We start from the raw sequence: 25,342 nt of genomic DNA on the forward strand, positions 1-25,342 counted from the left end.
CAAAGGGGGCGGTGTTGCAATCTACTGCAAAGATAGCCTGCAGAGTTCTGTCCTACTATCCAGGTCTGTACCCAAACAATTTGAACTTCTACTTTTAAAAATCCACCTCTCTAAAAACAAGTCTCTCACCGTTGCCGCCTGCTATAGACCACCCTCTGCCCCCAGCTGTGCTCTGGACACCATATGTGAACTGATTGCCCCCCATCTATCTTCAGAGCTCGTGCTGCTAGGCGACCTAAACTGGAACATGCTTAACACCCCAGCCATCCTACAATCTAAACTTGATGCCCTCAATCTCACACAAATTATCAATGAACCTACCAGGTACCCCCCCAAAGCCATAAACACGGGCACCCTCATAGATATCATCCTAACCAACTTCCCCTCTAAATACACCTCTGCTGTCTTCAACCAAGATCTCAGCGATCACTGCCTCATTGCCTGCATCCGTAATGGGTCAGCGGTCAAACGACCTCCACTCATCACTGTAAAACGCTCCCTGAAACACTTCAGCGAGAAGGCCTTTCTAATCGACCTGGCCGGGGTATCCTGGAAGGATATTGATCTCATCCCGTCAGTAGAGGATGCCTGGATATATTTTTAAAATGCCTTCCTAACAATCTTAAATAAACATGCCCCATTCAAGAAATTTAGAACCAGGAACAGATATAGCCCTTGGTTCTCCCCAGACCTGACTGCCCTTAACCAACACAAAAACATCCTATGGCGTTCTGCATTAGCATCGAACAGCCCCCGTGATATGCAGCTGTTCAGGGAAGCTAGAAACCGTTACACACAGGCAGTTAGAAAAGCCAAGGCTAGCTTTTTCAAGCAGAAATTTGCTTCCTGCAACACTAACTCTAAAAAGTTCTGGGACACTGTAAAGTCCATGGAGAATAAGAACACCTCCTCCCAGCTTCCCACTGCACTGAAGATAGGAAACACTGTCACCACTGATAAATCCACCATAATTGAGAATTTCAATAAGCATTTTTCTACGGCTGGCCATGCTTTCCACCTGGCTACTCCTACCCCGGTCAACAGCAGTGTACCCCCCAAAGCAACTCGCCCAAGCCTTCCCCATTTCTCCTTCTCCCAAATCCGTTCAGCTGATGTTCTGAAAGAGCTGCAAAATCTGGACCCCTACAAATCAGCCGGGCTAGACAATCTGGACCCTTTCTTTCTAAAATTATCTGCCGAAATTGTTGCCACCCCTATTACTAGCCTGTTGAACCTCTCTTTCGTGTCGTCTGAGATTCCCAAAGATTGGAAAGCAGCTGCGGTCATCCCCCTCTTCAAAGGGGGGGACACTCTTGACCCAAACTGCTACAGACCTATATCTATCCTACCATGCCTTTCTAAGGTCTTCGAAAGCCAAGTCAACAAACAGATTACCGACCATTTCGAATCTCACCATACCTTCTCTGCTATGCAATCTGGTTTCAGAGCTGGTCATGGGTGCACCTCAGCCACGCTCAAGGTCCTAAACGATATCTTAACCGCCATCGATAAGAAACATTACTGTGCAGCCGTATTCATTGATCTGGCCAAGGCTTTCGACTCTGTCAATCACCACATCCTCATCAGCAGACTCGACAGCCTTGGTTTCTCAAATGACTGCCTCGCCTGGTTCACCAACTACTTCTCTGATAGAGTTCAGTTTGTCAAATCGGAGGGTCTGCTGTCCGGACCTCTGGCAGTCTCTATGGGGGTGCCACAGGGTTCAATTCTTGGACTGACTCTCTTCTCATCAATGAGGTCGCTCTTGCTGCTGGTGAGTCTCTGATCCACCTCTACGCAGACAACACCATTCTGTATACTTCTGGCCCTTCTTTGGACACTGTGTTAACAACCCTCCAGGTAAGCTTCAATGCCATACAACTCTCCTTCCGTGGCCTCCAATTGCTCTTAAATACAAGTAAAACTAAATGCATGCTCTTCAACCGATCGCTACCTGCACCTACCCGCCTGTCCAACATCACTACTCTGGACGGCTCTGACTTAGAATACGTGGACAACTACAAATACTTAGGTGTCTGGTTAGATTGTAAACTCTCCTTCCAGACCCATATCAAACATCTCCAATCCAAAGTTAAATCTAGAATTGGCTTCCTACTTCGCAACAAAGCATCCTTCACTCATGCTGCCAAACATACCCTTGTAAAACTGACCATCCTACCAATCCTCGACTTTGGCGATGTCATTTACAAAATAGCCTCCAATACCCTACTCAGCAAATTGGATGCAGTCTATCACAGTGCAGTCCGTTTTGTCACCAAAGCCCCATATACTACCCACCATTGCGACCTGTACGCTCTCGTTGGCTGGTCCTCGCTTCATACTCGTCGCCAAACCCACTGGCTCCATGTCATCTACAAGACCCTGCTAGGTAAAGTTCCCCCTTATCTCAGCTCGCTGGTCACCATAGCATCTCCCACCTGTAGCACACGCTCCAGCAGGTATATCTCTCTAGTCACCCCCAAAACCAATTCTTTCTTTGGCCGCCTCTCCTTCCAGTTCTCTGCTGCCAATGACTGGAACGGACTACAAAAATCTCTGAAACTGGAAAAACTTATCTCCCTCACTAGCTTTAAGCACCAACTGTCAGAGCAGCTCACAGATTACTGCACCTGTACATAGCCCACCTATAATTTAGCCCAAACAACTACCTCTTTCACCACTGTATTTAATTAATTAATTAATTTTGCTCCTTTGCACCCCATTATTTTTATTTCTACTTTGCACATTCTTCCATTGCAAATCTACCATTCCAGTGTTTTACTTGCTATATTGTATTTACTTTGTCACCATGGACTTTTTTTGCCTTTACCTCCCTTATCCCACCTCATTTGCTCACATCGTATATAGACTTGTTTCTACTGTATTATTGACTGTATGTTTGTTTTACTCCATGTGTAACTCTGTGTCGAACTGCTTTGCTTTATCTTGGCCAGTTCGCAATTGTAAATGAGAACTTGTTCTCAACTTGCCTACCTGGTTAAATAAAGGTGAAAAAAAAACAAAAAAAAAACATACAGGGCATTCGGAAAGTATTCAGACCCCTTCCCTTTTTCCACATTTTGTTATATTACACCTTATTCTAAAATCGATTCAATGTTTTTTCCACACTCATCAATCTATACGCAATACCCCATAATGACAAAGTTAAAATAGGTTTGAAGAAATTATTGCAAATGTATACAAATAAAACAGAAATGCCTAATTTACATAGGTATTCAGACCCTTTGCTATGAAACTTGAAATTGAGCTCTGGTGCATCCTGTCTCCATTGATCATCCTTGAGGTATTTCTACAACTTGAGTGGAATCCACCTGTGGTAAATTCAATTGATTGGACATGATTTTGAAAAGCACACAACTGCCTATATAAGGTCTCACAGTTGACAATGTATGTCAGAGCAAAAACCAAGCTGTGAGGTTGAAGGAATTGTCCGTAGAGCTCTGCGACAGGATTGTATCGAGGCACAGATCTGGGGAAGGGTACCAAAAAATGTCTGCAGCATTGAAGGTCTCCAATAACACAGTGGCCTCCATCATTCTTAAATGGAAGATGTTTGGAACCACCAACACTCTTACTAGTGCTGGCCCGACCCGGCCAAACTGAGCAATCAGGGGAGAAGTGCTTTGGTCAGGGTGGTGGCCAAGGATCCAATAGTCACTCTGAAAGAGCTCCAGAGTTCCTCTGTGGAGATGGGAGAACCTCCCAGAAAGACAACCATCTTTGCAGCACTCCACCAATCAAGCCTTTATGGTAGAGTGGCCAGACGGAAGCCACTCCTCAGTAAAAGGCACATGACAGCCCGCTTGGAGTTTTCCAAAAGGCACCTAATGGACTCTCAGATCATGAGAAACAAGATTCTCTTGTCTGATGAAACCAACATTGAACTCTTTGGCCAGAATGCCAAGCGTCATGTTTGGAGGAAACCTGGCACCATCCCTGCGGTGAAGCATGGTGGTGGCAGCAGCATCATACTGTGGGGAGGTTTTTCAGCGGCAGGGACTGGGAGACAAGTCAGGATCGAGGGAAAGATGAACAGAGCAAACCATAGAGAGATCCTTGATGAAAACCTGCTCCAGAGCGCTCAGGACCTCAGACTGGGGCGAAGGTTCAATTTCCAACATGACAATGACCGTAAGCACACAGCCACAACAACACAGGTGTGGCTTCAGGACAAGTCTCTGAATGTCATTGAGTGGCCCAGCCAGAAGCTGGACTTGAACCGGATTGTAAAACAAGCAATGGGGTGGCCAGTCCTCTTCTGGCTGTGCCGGCTGGAGATTATAACAGAACATGGCCAAGATGTTCAAATGTTCATAAATGACCAGCATGGTCGAATAATAATAAGGCAGAACAGTTGAAACTGGAGCAGCAGCACGGCCAGGTGGACTGGGGACAGCAAGGAGTCATCATGTCAGGTAGTCCTGGGGCATGGTCCTAGGGCTCAGGTCCTCCGAGAGAGAGAAAGAAAGAGAGAAGGAGAGAATTAGAGAACGCACACTTAGATTCACACAGGACACCGAATAGGACAGGAGAAGTACTCCAGATATAACAAACTGACCCTAGCCCCCCGACACATAAACTACTGCAGCATAAATACTGGAGGCTGAGACAGGAGGGGTCAGGAGACACTGTGGCCCCATCCGAGGACACCCCCGGACAGGGCCAAACAGGAAGGATATAACCCCACCAACTTTGCCAAAGCACAGCCCCCACGTCACCCCCACAACCTCTACCTGGCCTGATTATGCATAGAAGTAGGCCTATAGGCTACCTGGCCTGATTATACATAGAAGTAGGCCTATAGGCTACCTGGCCTGATTATGCATAGAAGTAGGCCTATAGGCTACCTGGCCTGATTATACACAGAAGTAGGCCTATAGGCTACCTGGCCTGATTGTACATAGAAGTAGGCCTATAGGCTACCTGGCCTGATTATGCATAGAAGTAGGCCTATAGGCTACCTGGCCTGATTATACACAGAAGTAGGCCTATAGGCTACCTGGCCTGATTATACACAGAAGTAGGCCTATAGGCTACCTGGCCTGATTGTACATAGAAGTAGGCCTATAGGCTACCTGGCCTGATTATGCATAGAAGTAGGCCTATAGGCTACATGGCCTGATTATGCATAGAAGTAGGCCTATAGGCTACCTGGCCTGCGCTCAAATGTAGGCATGTAAATTTAAGTAAAAAAATACCCAAAACTACTATTTAAGTAGTCTTTGGGGGTATCTGTAGTTAACTTTACTATTTATATTATTGCCAACTTTTACTTCACTACATTCCGAAAGAAAATAATGTGCTACTTACTCCATACATTTTCTCTGACACCCAAAAGTACTCATTACATTTTAAATGATTAGCTCGAAAGGAAAATGTCCTTATTCACACACTTATCAAGAGAACATTCCTGGTCATCCCTACTGCTCCTGATTTTCACTTGTAAATGTTGGACGGTGCCCCTTGCTTTTTCGCTAATAAAAAAGAAAAGAAAACGATGCTGTCTGGTTAGCTTTATATAAGGAATGTGGAATTATTTATACTTTTACTTTTAGTTTTGACACTTAAAGTATATTTTAACAATTACATTTACTTTTGATATTTAAGTATATTTGAAACCAAATACTTTTAGACTGAGTCCTTTTCTATTAAGGTATCTTTACTTTTGCTCAAGTATGACAACTGGATACTTTTTCCACCGCTGACATTAGGTGATCTGATAATATTTCTGATTGGGTTAATGCCACACCACTAATGACCTGTGGAGCTTCTCAAAGTTATGTTTTCTTCACCTCAAAAAGCAAGCAAACAAAGTCTGTTTTTACATCCATTTTAGAATTCCAATACTTCAATGTATTTGAAAAAACTTTCTAGCTCTCTCCCATTTGATATCCCTTCATTGTGAAAGGGAAAAATATCATGCTCTGATACAGTGGAAACGTCATAAAATAGGCCTCTTATCAATGCTTGAATTGGACTGAAATAGGTTCCGGTACTCATTTTGGGTGCTGGTCCTGTTTATATTTAGGTGCAGGAGCTCCACAATACTTTGGAGTTAATATACTATAAGAGGAACAGGAGCTCAAGCATTTTACAATTTGAGGTGCTGTACTCAGTTCAGGTGCTCAAGTCAAGCACTGCTTCATATCCCTTGGGCAAATAACCTACAGCTGTGTTTGTCCCGAGCTCACTGGCACAGGAAACTGAGGGCCCAGAATATTTTATACAATGTTGCTAGGGAACAAGCTTCTGGCCAGACCCAAGTTAATAGTTGATAGTTACAATGTATCAAGTTCATTGCAGACAGGCCATGGGTAGCAAATGTGATTTTTAGAATATTTATTTTTATCAGGATATGTTCTACCTGCAGGCGGCAATGTTTTTATTTATTGGCTTTATGTAGGCTGTTCTTACATAGTTGGGTTGATTTTCATTTAGATCTGGATAGAATGTTGATTAACCACATGACCAGGATTTTCACATATGAAGACTTTATTATAAATGAAATGAAACTGTTCAACAAAAATGTGCATATGAAAACCAGAACTGGCATTCCACATGAGAAAGGTTGCCGACTCCTTGTGTAGCCTATTGTTGCAACTTCAGGAGAGTAATGGCAGAATCTGCGAAAGCCAGCAGGAGCAGGAGGAGAATAGTTGGGTCAGGTTACGTTTTTTTATTTTTTTTTATTCAGTTGATCTAGATCTTTGGCGCCCTCGAGGCATCAAATAGTAAGATTAAAGTAGCAGACACGCTCAATGCATACAGCTGATTTGATTAAAACACATAGGGTGTCTATAATTGGAAAAATACACATAAAAAATGTTGAGCAATCGATTGGTCAGAAGACCAGTCAACCAACATTTTCTTTTTGTCGGGGACAGCCGTAATGAGAATAGAAAGGTTCAGAACTTTTGTGAAACATCACAGGACAGTAGAACAATAGATAGCAGCTAGAAAACGAAACTGGATGGTGTTTAGAGATATATGGGAGGAGTTGAGGGTAGCTGAAGGATGGGACTGGATGGTGTTTAGAGATATATGGGAGGGGTTGAGGGTACCAGAAGGATGGGACTGGATGGTGTTTAGAGATATATGGGAGGGGTTGAGGGTAGCTGAAGGATGGGACTGGATGGTGTTTAGAGATATATGGGAGGGGTTGAGGGTAGCTGAAGGATGGGACTGGATGGTGTTTAGAGATATATGGGAGGGGTTGAGGGTACCAGAAGGATGGGACTGGATGGTGTTTAGAGATATATGGGAGGGGTTGAGGGTACCAGAAGGATGGGACTGGATGGTGTTTAGAGATATATGGGAGGGGTTGAGGGTAGCTGAAGGATGGGACTGGATGGTGTTTAGAGATATATGGGAGGGGTTGAGGGTAGCTGAAGGATGGGACTGGATGGTGTTTAGAGATATATGGGAGGGGTTGAAGGTAGCTGAAGGATGGGACTGGATGGTGTTTAGAGATATATGGGAGGAGTTGAGGGTACCAGAAGGATGGGACTGGATGGTGTTTAGAGATATATGGGAGGGGTTGAGGGTAGCTGAAGGATGGGACTGGATGGTGTTTAGAGATATATGGGAGGGGTTGAGGGTACCAGAAGGATGGGACTGGATGGTGTTTAGAGATATATGGGAGGGGTTGAGGGTAGCTGAAGGATGGGACTGGATGGTGTTTAGAGATATATGGGAGGGGTTGAAGGTAGCTGAAGGATGGGACTGGATGGTGTTTAGAGATATATGGGAGGGATTGAGGGTAGCTGAAGGATGGGACTGGATGGTGTTTAGAGATATATGGGAGGGGTTGAGGGTACCAGAAGGATGGGACTGGATGGTGTTTAGAGATATATGGGAGGGGTTGAGGGTACCAGAAGGATGGGACTGGATGGTGTTTAGAGATATATGGGAGGGGTTGAGGGTAGCTGAAGGATTGGACTGGATGGTGTTTAGAGATATATGGGAGGGGTTGAGGGTAGCTGAAGGATGGGACTGGATGGTGTTTAGAGATATATGGGAGGGGTTGCGGGTAGCTGAAGGATGGGACTGGATGGTGTTTAGAGATATATGGGAGGGGTTGAGGGTACCAGAAGGATGGGAATGGATGGTGTTTAGAGATATATGGGAGGGGTTGAGGGTAGCTGAAGGATGGGACTGGATGGCGTTTAGAGATATATGGGAGGGGTTGAGGGTAGCTGAAGGATGGGACTGGATGGTGTTTAGAGATATATGGGAGGGGTTGAGGGTAGCTGAAGGATGGGACTGGATGGTGTTTAGAGATATATGGGAGGGGTTGAGGGTACCAGAAGGATGGGAATGGATGGTGTTTAGAGATATATGGGAGGGGTTGAGGGTAGCTGAAGGATGGGACTGGATGGTGTTTAGAGATATATGGGAGGGGTTGAGGGTAGCTGAAGGATGGGACTGGATGGTGTTTAGAGATATATGGGAGGGGTTGAGGGTACCGGAAGGCTGGGACTAAAAACAAACAAAAGAAAACCAATGGAAAATATACTGTCAGTGAAATGTATGTAGTATGTATAAGCTGGAAGTATTTTTGTCCATTAGGGTACTCCAATTAGGGGAGGGGTGGTAGGGTTAGGGGAAAATAATAAAGGAAACTATATAAACATATAAAAATAACAAGGTCTGGACAGTTATTGAAGGATAGATGACCTTATGTCCTCAGATCACTGCATTTAACCCCCTCATTAACCAATCATTTGATTGGCAATGTGACATTCCTTTTCCTGTGTTTAATGGTACTCAGTGTGTCAGAGAAGTGGTGTGTGGCAAAACTATGCAGGCAGCTCCTCGTCACAACACCCACATCCAATAAGAGTTTAGCACCCACTTGTGGTAGCTGGTTTCCACTGCACGGAGTATAAAAACAAGGTGTTCCTAATGTTTGGTATATGGTATATGCTTGGTATACTCAGTGTATTTACTGTGATCATAATATTTGATTTTATTTCACCTTTATTTAACCAGGTAGGCCAGCTGAGAACAAGTTCTCATTTACAACTGCGACCTGGCCAAGACAAAGCAAAGCAGTGAGACAAATACAACAGAGTTACACAAACATAGTCAATAGAGAAATCTATGTACAGTGTGTGCAAATGTAGAAGATTAGGGAGGTAAAGGAAATAAATAGGCCATGGAGGCGAAATAATTATAATTTGGCATTAACACTGGAGTGAAAGATGTGCAGATGATGATGTGCAAGTAGAGATACTGGGATGCAAAAGAGCAAAAAGTGAAATAACAATATGGGGCTGAGATAGTTGGGTGTCGTATTTACAGATTGTCTGTGTACAGGCATAGTGAATGGTAAACTGGCCGGCTGCCATGCAGTAGCAATTGAGCCTGGGAACGAGGTTACTGTGATCATAGTTCCTGTTTCCCCTAAGATAGCCGTCTGCGTCATCTATAGTCTAATGCTTTTACTTTCGTTTTAAAAGGTAGACTCAGCAAAAGCACTTTGCCATGAGCAGCACCGCAGATCATTGAGATGAGCGAGATGGAAGACTTTGCTCTCACACACCCTACGCATGTGCAAAGGGTTCACGTCACGTGGTAGACAGGGCACTAAAACAGCGGAGGAGTGTCGCGCTTCAACACTCTGGGTCAATTTCTGCAACAACTAACTACGCAGTTTACTTTCTGCATCTAAGTCATATCGCCGAGTCTACCTCTATTAAATAGGCTATTCAATGGGATATACATTTAACACTGTAATAAATGACAGTCAAAGTACACAAAAAGACAGCATAAGTTTCAATGGCAATAAGCTTTTTATTTAAACATTAAGGCAGTGTTTTTTTAATGTTCATTGTTACACTGCTATCCACAAAGCTTGCTGGTGGGCATGTAGAATTAAACAGTGCGAATAGTTTTTCTGTAAATACCAACCTTGCAGCAAGCCACATAAATATTTACATCTTTTCAGTTCTATATACAATCCTTGCTATTATACAGTGGGTTATAATAATAAAAAAAGAAATCATTATGCACAATATGGTTGGACATTTGTCAATGCCATCTCTCCCGCCCACCCTTGTACAATACAGGGATCGCATCGGCCATTCGACTAATTCGTTTATCGTTCGTCTTGAATGATTATTTTCATTACAAATGAAAGGCTAACTTCTAGCACGGAGAGTGACATGACAGTAATCAAAGCAAGCAGTGTAAGAACAAACAGAAACCAGAGGGGGAAAACATAAATCCTTAAAATACACATCAGTGCATTTCAAACTGATTCTTCTAGTTTCCTCTGCTATTTATTTAGCTAAAATGTAGATATGGTTCTGTCTTCCTATCATGTCAAAATGTACTGTCACTTTGCTCTCCCAACGACTTCATGAATAGTAAATTGATATACAAGTAGAGAGGCCGAAACTGTTTTATTGGGCCCAGTTGAAAACGTCTAATTTGACCTCCACCTTGACTGACTAGATGTAAAACATGACCAGTTGAGGTAGCCAGAGTAAGAAGCGTTACATTATCCAGTGAAGATGAAGGGGGAGAGCACAGGCAGTCCAAGAACTGTTACACATGTTCATGACTAACAAGTCTCCATCATGACTAACTCAACCCGCTCTCAACTAGTGGCCCGGACAGGACAACACACCGCAGTCGCCCTCAACAACAGTCACACTGAGAATAGCTGTGCGTCTCTTGCTTCAACACTCAATACAAGCCATGAACACTGTCATATACCACATCAACAACAAAAGAGATGGCCTTTAAAAAATGGGTACAAATTTAAAATCACACATGGTAAATGAACACCAACTGTTGGACTTTTAAACCTCCTCTGAATCAGGATCATGACAGAATGTGGGACAGTTAAGAGCTAAGGCTGTGACAGATTTAGAAGAAAAAAAATCTAAAGAGGGACGTTTCATCTGCTCTTGGTTTCAACATTTCCCTGCATGGACACGTATAACCCTGGCATGAAGAAAAATGATAGGAAAAAAAAGAAAAGAAAATTGTGCGTCACTTGGTAACTTCAGTACTGTATTATGTAAAATAAATGGCACTTAACACTAGAAATATCTTATAACTGTACAAAATCAGGTCTCGATAAGAAGGTGCATCTGGCCTGGCGTAAGGCAGAGCTCCTCTTCCTCTAGACAGTAAAAGATCAGAGGTCAGACTGTCACAACAGGCAGCCCCTAGAGAGGAGTTCCCTCCAAGAGACGGGCTTCCAGCAGGCCAGCTGGGGCTCACACTACAGCCACAGCCAGCACCGCCATGGACCAAGAGGCATAGAAACATTGATGGCTTTCATTTGTCACCTCTTTAATGCAAGCAAATTCCAACTCTGATGCTGGGAAATTTGCCCTAAAGCAGCTTTAAGGTTGGTCTCCACCCACTCAAAGCGGACTAGGTAATGTTTCACCAGAACTGTGATTGTCGCTGGAGTTTGGGAGCACTAAAGAATGTTGGTGGCAAGACCAAATGAAAGAGATGTTAAAAGGAGGACGCCTCCACAGTAGGACTCTACACTCGTCTTCTCCAGTCCATTCTCGCCTGCCCGAAACAGATTCCTAAAAATGCCGTTGTGAACAAATTGACAACTAAGTGCTTTAACATCCAAAAACATTCTCAACAAACACAGATGTGGTTGATATAAAAACAGTGAGAAAGTGTCACTTGTCTCTTCGTGCCGTCCATCACACTCTCACACGCTCTCTCTATTGGATGTCTGGAGACCATAATGCCACCACCGTCCTCCAGTAACGTTTCAAATGTATGATGACATCAGCAATGGACAGCATGTATACCCTGTAAACCCCCGAAGATAGATCATTGAAAATAAGAGATAAACTGACACCATCAAAACATTCACGATCAAAAGTACTAAAGGTCTCAGCTCACTTTCAAACACAGGACTGGACTGACTGGATTTAAAAAGGAGAAAATAAAATAAAGACATTGTTTTCCTGTGTTGGTTTTCTCCTCCTGTCCATCATCTGATGCATTCTAACAGTAGTAGAAATACACAGGCCGTCTGAACTCAGTGTCCACAGTACTGTACAATAGATGGCATGCCTGGCACAATGCCTGTACGCCTGCCCTCCGCACAGTGAAATGACCCAGTGTAGGAAGACCACTTCCCTAGCAGACCTTTCCAAATAGAACTCTGTGTGGTTCACACCCTGTCCAAGGGGTCACTGGCGAAAGAGCGAGAGAGACAGGCAGACAGAGAGAGAGAGAGACAGACACTTCTGTGCTGATGCATGTCCACTATGGTTGGGTTTGATGGTCAGAGGAGGCAGCAGGCTTCTCCAAGCTGAAGATCCAGGTTGAATCCCTGTTTAGAGCCCTGACATGGCCGAACAGAGCAGGCTTCCTGTACAAGCAGAGGACACATCCATCCTTGACCAGGGCAAGTGAATCACTCCGTGGGCCAAATGAAAACACATGAGCATCAGATTATGGGGCCGTACCAAGTCCCTTCCACAAACCGTAGAAGAAACTAGAACAGTATACAAACAAGCGCATGAGTTGATGTGTCCGTATCAATAAGGCCAGTAAGAGGGGAAAAAATGAAGTAAAAAAAAAACAAGTGATTTGTCCTTTAGAGTAGTCCTGGAGTGACTGCATACACTGAAACACTAACACACGGAGCAGCAGTGTTTCAGCACACCCCCATCGGTGCTTGTGATCGTCAGTCAGCTGTGTGAGATGGGAGGCCCAGAGGTCAGGTCCTGTCGTAGTCCCTTGCTGGGTGGAGATGGAGCTGTAGAGTGGAATGGTGTGTGTGTGTGTGTGTGTGTTTGTGTGTCACGTGTGTGCCTGCAGCAGCAGTGGAGGTGGTTAGTTGGCGGGTGCTGTTCTGTTCCATGGCAGGGTCTCTCACTCACTGTCAGACAGGGTCTCATACTGAGAACACAGCAGGGGCTTGGGCTCCTCCTCCCAGGACCGGCCCTGGCCCTGAGCCCCTATCTGTCCAGAGGGGGTGGGGGAGGGGTTTGACACCGGCATGCCACTTGGGAAACGCATGGTCAGGGGGTTACATGGGAAGGGTGTTGCGCCTGCAAGAGGAAGAACAGCAACAATAAATCCTTGAGTACTGACCATGATGCCATAGGCAGCAAAATGCAGTTCACACGGTTTAAAGGTGATGGGTTTCCTGTCTTTGATACAGTTGAATATGAGCAGTGAGAGATGAGATGTTGATAGAAGGTGATAGGGGCAGTGAGAGATGAGATGTTGATAGAGGTGAGGGGCAGTGAGAGATGAGATGTTGATAGAGGTGAGGGGCAGTGAGAGATGAGATGTTGATAGAGGTGAGGGGCAGTGAGAGATGATGAGATGTTGATAAAAGTGAGGGGCAGTTGATAAAAGTGAGGGGCAGTGAGAGATGAGATGTTGATAAAGGTGAGGGGCAGTGAGAGATGAGATGTTGATAGAGGTGAGGGGCAGTGAGAGATGAGATGTTGATAGAGGTGAGGGGATGTTGATAGGAGGTGAGGGGCAGTGAGAGATGAGATGTTGACAGAGGTGAAAGGGGCAGTGAGAGATGAGATGTTGATAGGAGGTGAGGGGCAGTGAGAGATGAGATGTTGATAGAGGTGAGGGGCAGTGAGAGATGAGATGTTGATAAAAGTGAGGGGCAGGAGAGATGAGATGTTGATAGAGGTGAGGGGCAGTGAGAGATGAGATGTTGATAGAGGTGAGGGGCAGTGAGAGATGAGATGTTGATAGAGGTGAGGGGCAGTGAGAGATGAGATGTTGATAAAGGTGAGGGGCAGTGAGAGATGAGATGTTGATAAAGGTGAGGGGCAGTGAGAGATGAGATGTTGATAGAGGTGAGGGCAGTGAGAGATGAGATGTTGATAGAGATGAGAGATGAGATGTTGATAGAGGTGAGGGGCAGTGAGAGATGAGATGTTGATAAAAGTGAGGGGCAGTGAGAGATGTGAGAGATGAGATGTTGATAGAGGTGAGGGGCAGTGAGAGATGAGATGTTGATAAAAGTGAGGGGCAGTGAGAGATGAGATGTTGATAAAGGTGAGGGAGAGTTGATAGAGAGAGTGAGATGTTGATAGAGGTGAGGGGCAGTGAGAGATGAGATGTTGATAAAGGTGAGGGGCAGTGAGAGATGAGATGTTGAGATGTTGATGTTGAGAGGTGAGGGGCAGTGAGAGATGAGATGTTGATAGAGGTGAGGGGCAGTGAGAGATGAGATGTTGATAGAGGTGAGGGGTGAGAGATGAGATGTTGATAAAGGTGAGGGCAGTGAGAGATGAGATGTTGATAGAGGTGAGGGGATGTTGATAAAGGTGAGGGGCAGTGAGAGATGAGATGTTGATAGAGGTGAGGGGCAGTGAGAGATGAGATGTTGATAGAGGTGAGGGCAGTGAGAGATGAGATGTTGACAGAGGATGAATGTTGAGGGGAGGGGCAGTGAGAGATGAGATGTTGATAGGAGGTGAGGGGCAGTGAGAGATGAGATGTTGATAGAGGTGAGGGGCAGTGAGAGATGAGATGTTGATAGAGGTGAGGGGCAGTGAGAGATGAGATGTTGATAGAGGTGAGGGGCAGTGAGAGATGAGATGTTGACATAGGTGAAAGGGGCAGTGAGAGATGAGATGTTGACAGAGGTGAAAGGGGCAGTGAGAGATGAGATGTTGATAGGAGGTGAGGGGCAGTGAGAGATGAGATGTTGATAGAGGTGAGGGGCAGTGAGAGATGAGATGTTGATAGAGGTGAGGGGCAGTGAGAGATGAGATGTTGATAGAGGTGAGGGGCAGTGAGAGATGAGATGTTGACAGAGGTGAAAGGGGCAGTGAGAGATGAGATGTTGATAGGAGGTGAGAGGGGCAGTGGGGGGCAGCAGTACCTGTGGAGGAGGGCCGGTCCTCCCAGACACGGTTGGTGACAGGCGTGCGGCGGTTGGCATCCCCCTCAGAGTGGACAGAGGACACAGAGGAGGGTCTCTCCCCCCCTGACAGGCCCGGCCCGGGGGATTTGGCCTTCCGCCCGTTAGAACGCCCGCTGCCCTTTGGTTTCCCCCCACCTACACAAAAAGAGACAGAGAACACAACGCAGCCCTGTGGTTTAGTGGACAGTTCTATTCACATTTATCTACCATACATCTGAAGTTAAAATTGTGAGAAACTAGTCTAGCAAAGCTGAAAGAATGAATAATTCACGTGATTTGTTACACATACAGTACTGTTTCATAATGGAAATACTGAGCCCTCTGAACACCAGTACATACAATCCACCCAACAGCCCTGCGACTTGGATTGGAGGCTTATGACAGAGGGAGATTTACGAGGTAATATCACACCTTGCAGTGAGTAAGAGTCCTCCGTCCGTCCATCAGTGGGGAGCATAGCGGCAGGCACACTGGCAACCATGGGGTTAATAGCATTGGAGGAGGGAGGGCGCTCCTCGGCCTGTTCATCATACTTTCCCATCAGGGCCTTTCTGATAATGGCCTCCAGCCCTATGGTGTTACCGGACACCTCGGGAGCCGGGTGGCTGCGTATACTCACAGGTCCTGAGAGGCAGGAAGTGGCAGGGGGAAGTTAGAGAGGGCATTGAGTAGCGGGAGAGAGAGCGAAAGAGAAACATGGATAGAGGATATGGTAAAATAGAAGACAAATGGAAAAGGGCCAACATGAGAACGGAGGAGTAAGGGAGAGAAAATGACGACAGGGACAAGAGAAAGCAAGAAAAGGGAGCGAGAGAAAGAGAGTGGAACAGCAGAGAGGGGAAGAAAAGTCCAGTCAGCACATCCTCAGAGAGAGATGGAGAGAGACATGTTGGTTTGTGCTGACGCAGCTTTCAGTCTGTCAGTGGGCATTATGTAGGTTATGAGCCTCCAGAGGATAGCCACAGGAGAGAGAGGTGATGGACTCTAAATAACACCCAGCATGTAGCTCCTGCCCTCTCCAGTCTCCTGTGAGTAGCCATGCTGATGCACATGCCCCGGAGCCGCAGCCAAAAGCCTAGCTGTGTCAGCTAGGGGCTCATCAGGGGAACGTGGCCGTATGTATACCAACTGGAGGAGAACCTCTCTGCTGTACCATGCTGATCTATACCACAACAGAGTCACATAAACAGAACATCTCGCTAACAGTCTACCATGCCTAAATCACAGAAAAACTACTACTCTAAGCACATTATACAACATTGTGGTTGAGAGTAACAATAATCCACCACTCCCCACTAATATCCCACGATCATTTCTAGAAATGATGTATCTTACCTGCAGTGGTAGAGGCAGGCATGTTGAAAATCTCTGTTCCTGGCTGACCAGGATCTGGATGTGGAAACAGTATATTTAGAGCATAGTCTCTCTGTCTATGACTAGTCTCTACAGTACCAATGCTGTATGCTGTCACTGTGGTGGTGGGACTCACTGAAGTCGGCGTCACTGCCGACCACGGTCATCTTCTTGATCATCTCCTGTTTCTTGGACTTGACGATGGCCGAGGTGCTCTCAGTGAGCTTGCTGAAGAAGGCTGGGGGCTGGGAGGTGCTGGGAGGGGAGCGAGAGCCCATGCTGTGGGGAGATGACCACATCTAGTTAGCGTCCGGAGAACTACTGTACTACTGCTTCCTACACTACGGCTATTTCCCTCCTTTTTAAAAATATTTTTTTTTACCAAGAGTAGTCTAGAGAATGATTTCTATCTGTGTGAGGAAAGGAGGTAGGGTGAAACCTTACCCCTGCTCGTTGGGGTAGGAGGCCCCTTGTGTCTCTGGTTCAGACATGGCTCCGGCAGGGGACACGGGCTCAATGCCGTCTGTAGACATATTGACAGGTGACACCTTGGGCTGAGGAGGGGACCTGGGAACACACACACACACACACACACTAATGAGCCACTGTGGTCTGGCTGATTATGCAGTCATCTAAACCATATTCAATATCATTTAATGTCAGTAATATTTCGGTATCTGCATTTCCACATAGGATTAAACGTAGTACTTAACATGCGACACCCTTAGGAAGATACAGAGCTGTGCCATATACAGTATAAAGTCTGGGCCAGTACCTGTCTCGGGCACGATCCCCGCCGGTTCCCTCTGGAGTGTAGCGAGGCCCCTGGCTGGGCTCCTGGGAGGCAGGTGGGGCCTGGGGGGCGCTGGGGGGCCGGGTCAGGTCCAGGACAGAGTTGCTATGGTAAGACTGCTGCATAGGGACCTGCTGCTGGGCCTGCTGGCTCTGCCGGGTGTAGTCCTTGGTGATCACCTCCTGTTCCCCACACACACATCACAGATACAGGTCAGACACAGCATCTCTCCTTCCGTCCTGTCTGCTTCTCATTCCTACAGACTTTAAGAAGAACTGTACGGTAAATGTAACCGTGATATGATATGTAAAATATATTCCTGTAGTTGTGTGGGGGCTTACACTGATGTGCTGGGCCAGGGTGACCACCCTCTGGCTGCCTTTGACCAGGGGGGACTGGGGCTGCTGGCCCGGGGACAGCCTCTCCTCAGAGGGAGGCCGGTACAGACCGTGCTGCTCCATGGGCATTATCTTCTGTTGAACTGAGGGGACAGGACAATACACACAGGGTGGTGCCCACAGCGCACACACACACATTAAGCAGCACCACCATGTAGACACAGAGGGGACAAAGAAGGTGAACATTCAGTTTTCTGGGTCAGTTTGAAGAGGCAGCTTACATGAAGTCTCTAACTACAGTGTATTAGTATTCCCTGTTTCTAAAGGTGAAAACTGACGAGAGCTTGTTGTAAAAATGATAGAAAATATATATATTTGTTTGTTTATTCTAAGTCCATTATGTGCACAGCATACGGTGTGCTCGATAAACACTGCATAAGTGACACATCTGCTGTGCATAAGAGCTCAACGATAGGTTTCCTGCTGCAGAAATCCTCAAAGTGTTGTCAGCCAGTGGCGTTGGATGTGTCAAGCTACTTCAGAACACTACGGACTTATTCATATACTGAATTCTCCTCAAAGGAGAGAAGCATAAATCACTGACAAGCTTAGCGGTGACATAAAATGGCAAGTCAATACTAGGAAGGTGTTCTTAATGTTTTGTACACTCTGTGTGTGTGTGTGATATATATATATGTGTGTGTGTATGATTATATACACCTCTCACAGCATGTTATACCACAACACTCATCTGGCCTCTACATGCACACACTTTCCCTATAGGCATGGCATAAATATTGATGTGGCACATAGCTTTACAAATGGAAAAACAAGAAAACAAACATTTCTAATGATGGAAAAGCCGCATTGAGCGGGTTGCATGTGGAAAAATCGGAATAAATTACAGTGAGGCGTAATAAGGACATGCAGAGATTTGGGGGCCAGAAGCTGCAGCACCCCCCCCCCCCCAGGATCTTTTTATGGGTCTCTCCACCACCCGTTACGCCCTCTCCCTGCCCCCCACCTCCACCCCCCTCCAGAGGATGATCAACGCTGTCTGGAGCCCCGGGGAGGCTGTCTGTCTGTCTGGTGGCTGGTGGGGCGTTATTCTCGTGATGCATCCTGGCAGCCTGACCGTTTCCTACTACATTTCACACTGGTTTATATTGACACCGACTGACACGCACAACCTCAGCTTTCTCTTTAGTCAATTAGGTCATCTAGATAGCAATATTTTCACCTTATTTCTGGAACATTTTGTGAGGTGAATATCTGTAAGGAAGGTGTCATTACTAACTATAAATCAAATACTTACAGAATTACTACACTCATCATAAACCTTCTCCTAACATTACATTGATAGATTGATAACAAGGCTACTTTATATAGTTTCTAATATGGAACTCTTGAATACTACAGGTGAACTAAGATTGCAATATGAGGGGGAAGGGGTGCCACATGGTAACGACAGCCACGTCCTCCATGAAAAGGACATTAAAATAAGCAGCAATGAATGCTATGCTGAAATCTTCCAACCACTGAGCCATCTTTGAATGATACCTTAAAAGGGCATCTAGGATCTCTCTCCAAGGAAATACCAATTGGGTTCTTTGTACCATAATAAATGGTCAACACATAGGTCTTTTAATAAAAATATATAGTCATTGAATAATTTGATTTATCCAGCTCGTAAGCTGCTTTCTGCTCCTTAATATTATGTCTATGTAAGCTCCAGTTTAGACTGTTTCTTCTTCTCAATGTCAAAACGTGCTCAATAATAATTAGATGGTCACGTTTGGATATATATATTTTTTTATAGTTCTCTACGTTACACAAAAAAAATAGCATAGCGTAGAAAAGAACACAAAAAAAATTAATGTCAAAAATAATTTGGACTGATTTGATAATGCCCAACCACCACAGCGTGCAATAGGCCAGACGGACGAGGGGAGGGTCTGGGTGATGAGGGGACCCTGGGATCCAGAGCGTCTTACCATCACTGGCGCTGTTGGCCACGAGCGAGCCCGTCTCTGGCATCCCCGTTTCACAAGAAATTTGACGCATGATAATCGCGTTTATGAAGTTGGCCGCAGTCATGGTGGTCTTACCGAGTGCTCGGAGCTCTTGTTCCTGAACGGACATCGGTTTGTTTTGAGTCTTTTCCCTACTAGGTGTGCCACTTTCTCCGCGGCCAGCAGCGCTATCCGACTGGGGGGGCAGCAGGTGAGGGGGTCGCCCTGAGTGGTGAGAGGCTGAAGAGCCCTGGGGGTAGGGGCTGGGGTAACCCCCTTGGTTAGGGCTGGCCAGCTTGGGGTCAGATTTGCTGGAGGATATAGAGGGCCCATGTTGGTCTTGGGTGTGTTTGGGAAGGCCTCCCCTACTCTTGCCCCCATCCCGGCTCATTTCCTTAGAGTCCATGCTTTGTTGGTAGGCGTAGCCTGGGTAGCGATTTGAGCCTGGCATGGACCTGTGAGAGGAAAACAAAATCACTAAAACAGTCAGTAAACATGCCAACCACAGATGAACCTCCACCACAGTCTGCACATCTTATTTAGAAGGCACCTGCAGCAGGAGATGCTTTGCCATTTATCCAACCATGTATGTCATGCCTGTCACCAAGCAGGTTACCTTAGCACAGAGGGGTTGTTGTGGTCGCTGACAGGCAGACTCTTGCCCCCAGTGTTGTGCAGGACGCTGGGCCTCTGCTGGACACTGTCCTGGGTGCGAGGGGACACCGGGGAGTGCTGGTGGCCATAGCCAGAGTGGGAGGACGGCCTGACACTACCACCTGAGCTGTGCTCTGTGCCTGAGGGAGGGAGGGTACAGATATATTACACACAGCACAGAGCTCATATCATCTCATAGAACAACAGCATAGACATCCAACACAGACCATGTGCAGTAAATGTACTACTATCATGGTAATAACATAATAGTGTAATAATTGAATAGCAGACAGACAGACAGTGAGTGGGTCGCTATCTTTACACACCTGGTCTCCAGATGGGGGCGTGTTCCACGTTGCCGTGAGAGATCCCCTTTTCTCTGTCCCTGTCCCGCTCTCTCTCCCGCTCTCTGTCTCTGTCTCGTTGTCTCTCGCGATCCCTCTCTCTCTCTCTCTCCTGTTCCCGGTCCCTCTCGCGGTCTCTCTCCCGCTCCCTCTCGCGGTCTCTCTCCCGGTCTCTCTCCCGCTCGCGGTCAGCAGAGGATGGTGTGCCGTGCTGCTTGCTCATGTGTTGGGGCCCAACTACACAGCACAGGAGAGGCACAAACAAAACACAGATGAGTCCGTCACACAGCATCACATTTAAAAACACAGAACGCTGGCTGGTGTAGAGTCCAGTCCAGTACCTGGTGAGATGGGAGAGGAGGTGTATGGCTGGCTAGGGAAGGCTCCAGGGATGTAGGTGATGCGGTCCATGGGGGAGCCGGAAGACCCTGCAGAGGGAGGGACCAGGACAGGTAAGTGTGGCACCTGAGACAGATCGATGATCCCTGTGAACAAGAAGAAAGAACAACACTAGTCAAAACTACAGACTGCGCTACACTACACTGGTCCAGCTAGGCTACTTTTTGTGTGTGTATGTGTGTGTGTGTGTGTGTTTGCACCATGACCAGAGTGAGGCTCACCGCGCGGGGCAGCAGAGTAGGGCAGTTGGAGGGGCTGGTCCCGTGGTGAGAGCCCCCTCAGCAGGTCTGAGCGCTGGGCAGCCATGGCGGCGGCTGCAGGCCACTGGTGCATCTGCTGGGAGGTGATGTAGTCGTTGAGCAGCGTCTGGCGGTTCTCCAGTGCCGCCGTGTCGGGGAAGCCCCGGATCAGGTAGGGGTAGGGGTGAGGGTAGCCAGGGTTAGGGGCCAGGTGACGAGGCAGGTAGTAGGCTGCTAAATGAGGAGGAAGACAAAGAGACCATATAAAGCCATATTATCACGTACACCCTCCCCCCGCGACCACACCCCTCCAACAGACAGAAAGAGCAGTTATTGAAGGAGCTCCTACGTAGAACTGTACAGTGGACACGAGAAGGGTCCAATCGTGTACTATGTACCTGGGTCGATGGGGATGCCCTGACGCAGGGCAGCAGGGTCAAAGGCCAGGGGGATCTGACCTCGGTACACGTCAGCCCCCAGACCCTGCAGCAGACGCTCGTACGACGCCAGGGATGCCTGTTGTTGGGCCTGTTGTTGGGCCTGCTGCTCGGCAACGCCCGACAGCGGTGACTTGCCGGAGCTCATCTCCCTAGGGGTGGGTGTGGACTTGCGCTCCTGAGGCTGATTCTTATTGGAGCCTGGACCACACAGAGGAGAGACGGGAGAGAGAAGGATGCTTCAGAACACAAACACGGTGGGCTTCACATGAGCTCTTTTCATTTCAACCATGCGTCACAATCAGACCGGTTCTACGACAGTGCACAGTCCGGTATCGGTGTGTGACATACCTTCATGCTGCCGCTGGCCTGATTCTCTGGACAGCGGGGATCCTCTGTGAGAAGGACCAGTGTAGGGAGCCCTCATGCCACCCTTGTGTTCCTCGTAGCCAACGGGGCTGTGGTGGGCCTTGCCACCCTGATCGCCCCCCATGGCCAGAGGCGAGGAGCGGGCCATGGAGCTGGCCGTGCTGACCACAGCGCTGGGCCGACCCTTAGGACCTTCCTCGTAGCGGCCCCGCTGCTCAGGCCCCCGCATCTCCAGGTGAGGGGGCATGCCGTAGTGGGAGCGCGGGGAGCTGGCGATGATGGAACGAACGTCATGCCCCTTCCTTAAGCCACCCTGCTCCTGCTTCATTGGAGCACCCTGAAAAAAAGGAAACACTGAATATCTCTACCAACAGGGACTTGTCTTGCTTTTATTTCCCTGAGGCACAGTGCATCTACAGTGTGGCGTTCCACTCACCTGTGCTATGATGCCATCTTTGCCAGCCTTGGCCATCATCATGCCTTCGGGCATCTGTCGGAGCTCCTCTCTGGGAATGAGGTGGATGGATCGGCCCCCCTCCTTCACGGTGGGCACCATGCTGTCTCGGCCCTTCATGGGGTCAGCCATCTGGCTAGGCCCTCGGGGCGGGGAGCCCTCTCTCTTCATCTGCTTGGGCTCTCGCCTCATGTAGCCATCCTGGGGTTCCAGGTGACGGGGGATACCTGGGGGGGGAAGAGGACGAGGAACACAAATGCACAGGAGTTCAAATTTGAAGTCAGACTGGAACTTTATTGACAATTAACTTCTCTTGAGCGATTGTTCAACTAGGCGATGCAGTGATTGTACAACAACCCTGATGCAGTGACTAGGATAACACAGTGTATGGAATAATTACCCTGTGAAATGGAACCACGGATGTGGTGGGTCGGGTGTGGGCTGTCTCTCTCATGGGGCATGGCTCTACCCATCAGACCTGAAGTATGTGGGGGAGTGAAGAAAGAGTAGCATTTTTTTCGTCCTTGTAGGACTCTAGGTCTATGTAAAGTACATGCTAGAGCTCTTAGAGGGTAGCGGACTCCTCAACTTACCCTCACAGTTGGCTGCAGACAGAGAGTCCCTCATGGGCAGCCCCCTGGAGATCCCTCCCTCCATGACATCATAGGGGCGCTTCAGCCCCAAGATCTCCCCAGGCTGGCCCCGGCCGTCTTCTTTAGGGTTCTGAGAGGGTAGGCCTGAGGAGAACACGCCACAAACAACAGTCAACAGGGCATTGAGAGGCGGTTTTAACTCTTCAAGACTAAAGGCGATGCCTCTGTTCCTGTTGTTACAGTATGCAAAAAGTTTGGGGCCACTTAGAAATGTCCTTGTTTTTGAAAGAAAAGCACATTTTTGGTCCATTAAAATAACATCAAATTGATCAGAAATACAGTGTAGACATTGTTAATGTTGTAAAGGACTATTGTTGCGGGAAAAGGCTGATTTTCTATGGTATATCTACATAGGCCCATTATCAGCAACCATCACTCCTGTGTTCCAATGGCACGTTGTGTTAGCTAATCCAAGTTGATCATTTTAAAAGGCTAATTGATCATTAGAAAACCACAGCTGAAAACTGTTGTAATGATTAAAGAAGCAATAAAGTATTTGGAGCATCAGCATTTGTGGGTTCGATTACAGGCTCAAAATGGCCAGAAACAAAGATCTTTCTTCTGAAACTCGTCAATCTATTCTTGTTCTGAGAAACGAAGGCTATTCCATGTGAGAAATTGGCAAGAAACTGAAGACCTGGTACAACGTTGTGTACTATTCCCTTCACAGACAGCGCAAACTGTCTCTAACCAGAATAGAAAGAGGAGTGGGAGGCCCCGGTGCGCAACTGAGCAAGAAGACAAGTACATTAGTGTGTCTAGTTTGAGAAACAGACGCCTCACAAGTCCTGAACTGGCAGCTTCATAAAATAGTACCTGCAAAACACCAAACTAGACAAGCTACAATAGTCATTTACAACATTAACATTGTCTACACTGTATTTCTGATCAATTTGATGTTATTTTAATGGACAAAACATGTGCTTTTCTTTCAAAAACAAGGACATTAAGTGACCCCAAACTTTTGAACGGTAGTGTAAGTGTAGTAGCACGGTGTTTCTAGGTTAGAGAACTGACGGTCATAGGTGAGGATGTGTCCGCTGATGCCCTCATAGACCACGTGTCCTTTGGACAGGGCCTCGTCCCGCTCCCTCTCTGCCCTGCTGGGATTGTCTTCCGTGATCAGACGGGTTATGGTCCCCTTGTACAGAACGTCGGCCGGGGTGCCCTGTGGAGGGAGGGACAAACGCAGAGGAACACAACAGCCAATCACCCCACAAGATACAGCAGATGTCAGTTTAACTCTTTCATTGCTCGTTGTTGTAAGATGCATATTTGTCCTGAATGTTCTTTGTTTATTGTGACGATGATTAAGATCATACGGATGGTTTATCGCTCGCTGATGCCAATCGGAGAATTGTGTGGCAATTGTTGTCATGCGCGTGGATGTCACGTTATGATTCAACGACGACAGAGCTTTTTGTCCTGACCGCTGCTGCAACAGAGCCCGCACGCTAAACAAATTGAATTTCTCACTACTATACCAGCGGCAGCCTTGTCACATAAGAACACAATTTGTGTCTCAGACAATAACCCCCACACACACTCTGCAGTGCCAACACCAGGTGACAGAATGGCAGCAGCGGGTTTGGTCAGGGCTATTGAGTCATGTCTCTGGCACACTTTCAGTGCGAGTCAGATTTGCGCCACGGCTAGTGGGGGTTTACGTAAGCCTGCTGGGAGGCTGAGAGAGAGAGCGCGCGCACAGGCCCGCCCCCCCCCCCCCCCAAAACACCTTTCATGAACTAACACTTTTCTACCCACCCTTACTAGCGCTGACTTTTGCTCCTTTATTGAGGGAAAATGTACTTACTATGACTGTGTTGTGGGTGTCCCTCCTAGCTGCCTTAAAATAAATACACTAATTGTACATCGCTCTGCTTAATGACTAAAGTGTACGTCAAATTATATTCGGGGGGGGGGGGGGGGGGATAGTGCCATCAGAAGCCAGACCACTAGTGGAGAGTTGGGGGGAGGGGGGCTCGTCTCACAGGATCGAGTGGCCTTGACAAACACCCTTCCTATCTCCCCTCAGCATCCAATGTCATCAAGGGAGATGCGAGAGACTTACGCACCCGATGCCGCAAAGCTTATCTGTACACACACACACACACACCTCATTGACAGATAGGCTTTCACTCTGCCTAGCAGTCAGCTAGACAAACAAAGGAGCCGCCGTGCGACATCCCCACCCACTCTGATTATATACGAACTCTCACCTTTCCCTCAGTTATCTATCTGGGCACATATAATCTCATCCCATTTCCAGGCCAGTTGGCTGAGGGAGTTATTACATCAGGCTGAAGACCGTGCGTATCAGTGACGGGGCTTAGCGAGTGGAGAGAGTAAACAGATAAATCAAGTAGGGAACAGACAT

The 25,342-nt window shown here is 47.1% G+C and overlaps 1 protein-coding gene across 11 annotated transcripts in view; it reads right to left on the reverse strand.

Annotated features, from left to right (window-relative positions):
- Positions 1-9,792: 9,792 nt before the first annotated feature.
- The window catches only part of LOC115139960 (nuclear receptor corepressor 2), a 129,386-nt gene continuing 113,836 nt past the window's right edge, over positions 9,793-25,342 (reverse strand). For 9 of the 11 annotated variants that reach the window (XM_065026612.1, XM_065026606.1, XM_065026605.1 and 6 more), the window contains 19 exons: positions 23,983-24,133; positions 22,906-23,049; positions 22,713-22,790; positions 22,295-22,539; positions 21,841-22,195; positions 21,451-21,690; positions 21,035-21,286; positions 20,756-20,899; positions 20,397-20,651; positions 20,033-20,210; positions 19,399-19,871; positions 17,408-17,547; positions 17,049-17,248; positions 16,718-16,840; positions 16,410-16,552; positions 16,256-16,309; positions 15,332-15,544; positions 14,879-15,055; positions 9,793-13,067 (listed from right to left, as the gene is read on the reverse strand). In XM_065026612.1, coding sequence (XP_064882684.1) covers positions 12,889-13,067; positions 14,879-15,055; positions 15,332-15,544; positions 16,256-16,309; positions 16,410-16,552; positions 16,718-16,840; positions 17,049-17,248; positions 17,408-17,547; positions 19,399-19,871; positions 20,033-20,210; positions 20,397-20,651; positions 20,756-20,899; positions 21,035-21,286; positions 21,451-21,690; positions 21,841-22,195; positions 22,295-22,539; positions 22,713-22,790; positions 22,906-23,049; positions 23,983-24,133 — 3,744 coding nt within the window. In that variant the 3' untranslated portion in view covers positions 9,793-12,888. The remainder of the gene's footprint in view (positions 13,068-14,878; positions 15,056-15,331; positions 15,545-16,255; positions 16,310-16,409; positions 16,553-16,717; positions 16,841-17,048; positions 17,249-17,407; positions 17,548-19,398; positions 19,872-20,032; positions 20,211-20,396; positions 20,652-20,755; positions 20,900-21,034; positions 21,287-21,450; positions 21,691-21,840; positions 22,196-22,294; positions 22,540-22,712; positions 22,791-22,905; positions 23,050-23,982; positions 24,134-25,342) is intronic. The other 2 variants (XM_065026611.1, XM_065026613.1) reach the window with 2 other exon arrangements.

Source organism: Oncorhynchus nerka, linkage group LG13 (assembly GCF_034236695.1).
Source record: "Oncorhynchus nerka isolate Pitt River linkage group LG13, Oner_Uvic_2.0, whole genome shotgun sequence".
In the NCBI taxonomy this organism is placed as follows: Eukaryota; Metazoa; Chordata; class Actinopteri; order Salmoniformes; family Salmonidae; genus Oncorhynchus; species Oncorhynchus nerka.